General features: G+C 54.8%; 1 protein-coding gene across 1 annotated transcript; it reads left to right on the top strand.

Annotated features, from left to right (window-relative positions):
• Positions 1 to 6: 6 nt before the first annotated feature.
• On the top strand, positions 7 to 2456 carry UBXN1 (UBX domain protein 1). The gene is made up of 8 exons (XM_006772794.2): positions 7 to 78; positions 158 to 264; positions 343 to 412; positions 631 to 822; positions 906 to 957; positions 1093 to 1206; positions 1967 to 2159; positions 2318 to 2456. Exons 1-8 carry the CDS (start codon positions 71 to 73, stop codon positions 2365 to 2367), a joined length of 786 nt encoding a protein of 261 aa, XP_006772857.2. The 5' UTR covers positions 7 to 70; the 3' UTR covers positions 2368 to 2456.
• The last annotated feature ends 870 nt before the right edge of the window (positions 2457 to 3326 follow it).

Below are 3326 nucleotides of genomic sequence, written 5' to 3'. Positions count from 1 at the left end.
CTATCACGGTGTTTCTGCCCCCAGGGAGAAGGCTCTGGCCCTCACAGGGAACCAGGGCATCGAGGCCGCGATGGACTGGTGAGCGCCCACCCCGGGGCGGGGACGGGGGCGGGGCGGGCAGCCTCGAGGCGACCTCCCTGCCGACTCTCTCCGCCAGGCTCATGGAGCACGAAGACGACCCCGATGTGGACAAGCCGCTGCCGACCCCCCTCGGACATGTCCTGGGACGAGAACCCACCTCCTCGGAGCAGGGTGGCCCCGAAGGTCCTGACCGAGGGGCGCGGTGTGGCTGTGGAGGGGCCCGAGGAGATGCCGGGGGTGACGCCGATGGCTTGTTTGCAGGGCCCGGATCCCCCGCGGAAGAAGGGAAACTCGTTCTGAGCGAAGAGGAAAGGCAGGAGCAGACGAAGAGGCACGTAGGCGGCACGGCCCTGCGCGTTGGAGGGTCACCCTGTGCCTCTCTCCGGGCGCAGTCTGATCAGTGTCTCCAACTGGCCACATCCCCTGTCCTCTCGGCGTTTCCTTTTGTGCTGGGACACATCGCCCCTGGCTTGTTTTCCGAGTCCCTTGTTATCAGCCCACCTCTCCACTCCACGGTCATTTCCCTTGAGCTTTCCTGTTTGCACACAGGATGCTGGAGCTGGTGGCCCAGAAACAGCGGGAGCGCGAAGAGAGAGAGGAGCGGGAGGCGCTGGAACGGGAGCGGCGGCGCCGGAGACAAGGGCAGGAGTTGTCCGCTGCCCGGCAGCGGCTGCAGGAAGACGAGATGCGCCGGGCGGCGGAGGAGCGCAGGAGGGAGAAGGCCGAGGAGTTAGCCGCCAGGTGGGACGCTGGTCAGAGCTGAGGAAGGAATCCATATTTGCTTTGTCAGGACCTGACCTGCTTTCTTCCTGTCTGCGTTCCAGGCAGAGAGTCCGAGAAAAGATTGAAAGAGACAAAGCAGAGAGAGCCAAGAAGGTAGGCGGCTGGGAAGATGCAGGAATTAAGTGGATGAGGCCCACGAGCCGCATTTTCTGCTTCGGAGGGCAAGGCGGGGCTCTGTGTCTCCTGCGGGCCGGCGGGTGCCTGATGGCGTCTTGCTCTGTCCTGCAGTATGGAGGCAGTGTGAGTTCTCCGCCATCCGCACCCGCCGAGCCAGGGTCTGTTCCCTCCTCTCCCAGCCAGGAGCCTCCCAGCAAGCGGGAGTACGACCAGTGCCGCATCCAGGTACTGATTCTCCTTCTTGCTCCGGGACCCCTGTGTTGGCCTGTCACGCCCCTAGCCCAGAGCTTTGTTGGTTTGTTAATCCTCACCCGGGATTTTTCCATTGATTTTTAGAGAGTGGAGGGCAAGAGACACAGAGAGAGAAACATCAATGTGAGAGAGAGACATCAATTGGTTGCCTCTTGCAGGAGCCCCGACCAGGGCCAGGGATCGAGCCTGCAACCGAGGTACGTGCCCTTGACCAGAATCGAACCCGGGCCCCCTCAGTCCCAGGGTCGGAGCTCTGTCCATTGAGCCAGATAAGCTAGGGCCCAGAGTTTTTTTCAGTCATGTTTCCTTTGCCAAACTTCTCCCTTCTTTGTAAATGACTTTTGAAATCCTACCTTCTCTCCTCTTAGGAATAGTATCAGATTTCACTTGCCCAGTCTTATTTAAATCCATACCTCCCTCTTACTCAGCAGTTACCTCTTTACTTGTTCATGCTTCCATTGGCTGTATTACACAGCTGTTTGCAAAGCCAACATTTATTCATTTATCTATCATGGTGTTTTTCCAGGTAGTTTTGTGGACTCATAAGTTGTGAGGGAGCAAGGAGTCTGTCTCTGTTCATTGTTTAGTCGAGCAGAACCCAAGTGGTTGTTCATTAGGTGCTTGTAGTAGTAATGGTGCTGGTTCCATCTGAGGAAGGGGCCAGCTTTGCTCTTTTCCTTGCTGGGTCCCTCCCTGTTTTGACACCGTGTTGCGGCTTTCACCTGCCCTCCAGGTCCGGCTGCCAGATGGGACCTCGCTGACCCAGACGTTCCGGGCCCGGGAACAGCTGGCAGCTGTCCGGCTCTATGTGGAGCTCCACCGTGGGGAGGAGCCGGGCGGGGACCAGGACCCTGTGCAGCTGCTCAGTGGCTTCCCCCGGCGGGCCTTCTCGGAGGCGGACATGGAGCGGCCTCTGCAGGAGCTGGGTATGACGTGTGGGACCTGAAGCAGGACATGGGTTGATAGGGACATGCCTGAGAGGGAAGGGCTGCAAAGAAGGGACTTGGTGGAGGTGTGAGGCCAGGAATTTGGGAGACAGAAGGTAGGTACGTGGCTTAAATCTGCTTTCTTCCTTCATCTTCAGGACTTGTGCCTTCTGCTGTCCTCATTGTGGCCAAGAAATGTCCCAGCTGAGAGGCCTTGTCCCACCTCCCGTCTGACCTCTTCAACTTTGATAAAGCACTGACATCTCTTTCCTAATAAATAGCCCCCGAGTTCTCTTATGTGCCCGACTCCTTCCTGAGTGACTGGGAGGGACTAAACCAGGGGTCCTCAAACCACGGCCCGCGGGCCACATGCAAATACAAGTATTGTATTTGTTCCCGTTTTGTTTTTTTACTTCAAAATAAGATATGTGCAGTGTGCATAGGAATTTGTTCATAGTTTTTTTTTTTTTAACTATAGTCCGGCCCTCCAACGGTCTGAGGGACAGTGAACTGGCCCCCTGTTTAAAAAGTTTGAGGACCCCTGGACTAAACAGACAGAGAAAGACTAAAGGGAATGAATGCTTTCAGAACAGATGCCATTCATCTTACATTTCCAACAGAGAGACTTGTTTCTGATCTCGGTCTGATTAGTTGCTGGGGAAGTTGAGGGGAGAGACATGCTTGGGGGTGGAGAGTACAGCGGATATAGCACCTTTTGCTCCTATGGGTAAGGTGGTGTGTAAGCTTGGCTTCCTACTTGGCTATGTGCCTTGGTTTACTTCTTTAGTGAAATAGGGATGATAGTACATGTCAGTTGGAGTTGTGGGGGTTACATAATGTCAATAAAAGGTGCTTTAGCACAGTATCTGGCACCAAATAAGTCCCAGTAATTACTAGCTACTAAAAGGGTAATTTTTTATGCGGCCATTCCTAAACAGTAAGGAACATTAGTGACCTTAAAAGCATTTTACAAGTATTAACTAAGATATGAAGGTACTGTTACCACCTAGGAGTAGGTACAATTAGCCCATTTTAGAGACTCGGACACTAAAGCATGTGACTTGCCCAACCTGACACGGGCAGCTGGTTACGGATCCTGGATACACCCGGGAGCCCAACTCTAGGTGCCAAGCACCTTTATGGGAACCTGCCTCACAGCCACTGATC

This window comes from Myotis davidii, unplaced genomic scaffold (assembly GCF_000327345.1).
Source record: "Myotis davidii unplaced genomic scaffold, ASM32734v1 scaffold826, whole genome shotgun sequence".
In the NCBI taxonomy this organism is placed as follows: Eukaryota; Metazoa; Chordata; class Mammalia; order Chiroptera; family Vespertilionidae; genus Myotis; species Myotis davidii.
Note: the sequence above shows the minus strand (reverse complement) of the source record. Positions and strands in the feature narration are given on the sequence as shown.

Excerpts from the sequence above, each read along its gene's own strand:
- UBXN1 (XM_006772794.2), top strand. Across the intron at positions 265-342 it reads GGAGCAGGGTGGCCCCGAAG|GGCCCGGATCCCCCGCGGAA; the intron begins GTCCTGACCGAG and ends GCTTGTTTGCAG. Across the intron at positions 413-630 it reads AGGCAGGAGCAGACGAAGAG|GATGCTGGAGCTGGTGGCCC; the intron begins GCACGTAGGCGG and ends GTTTGCACACAG.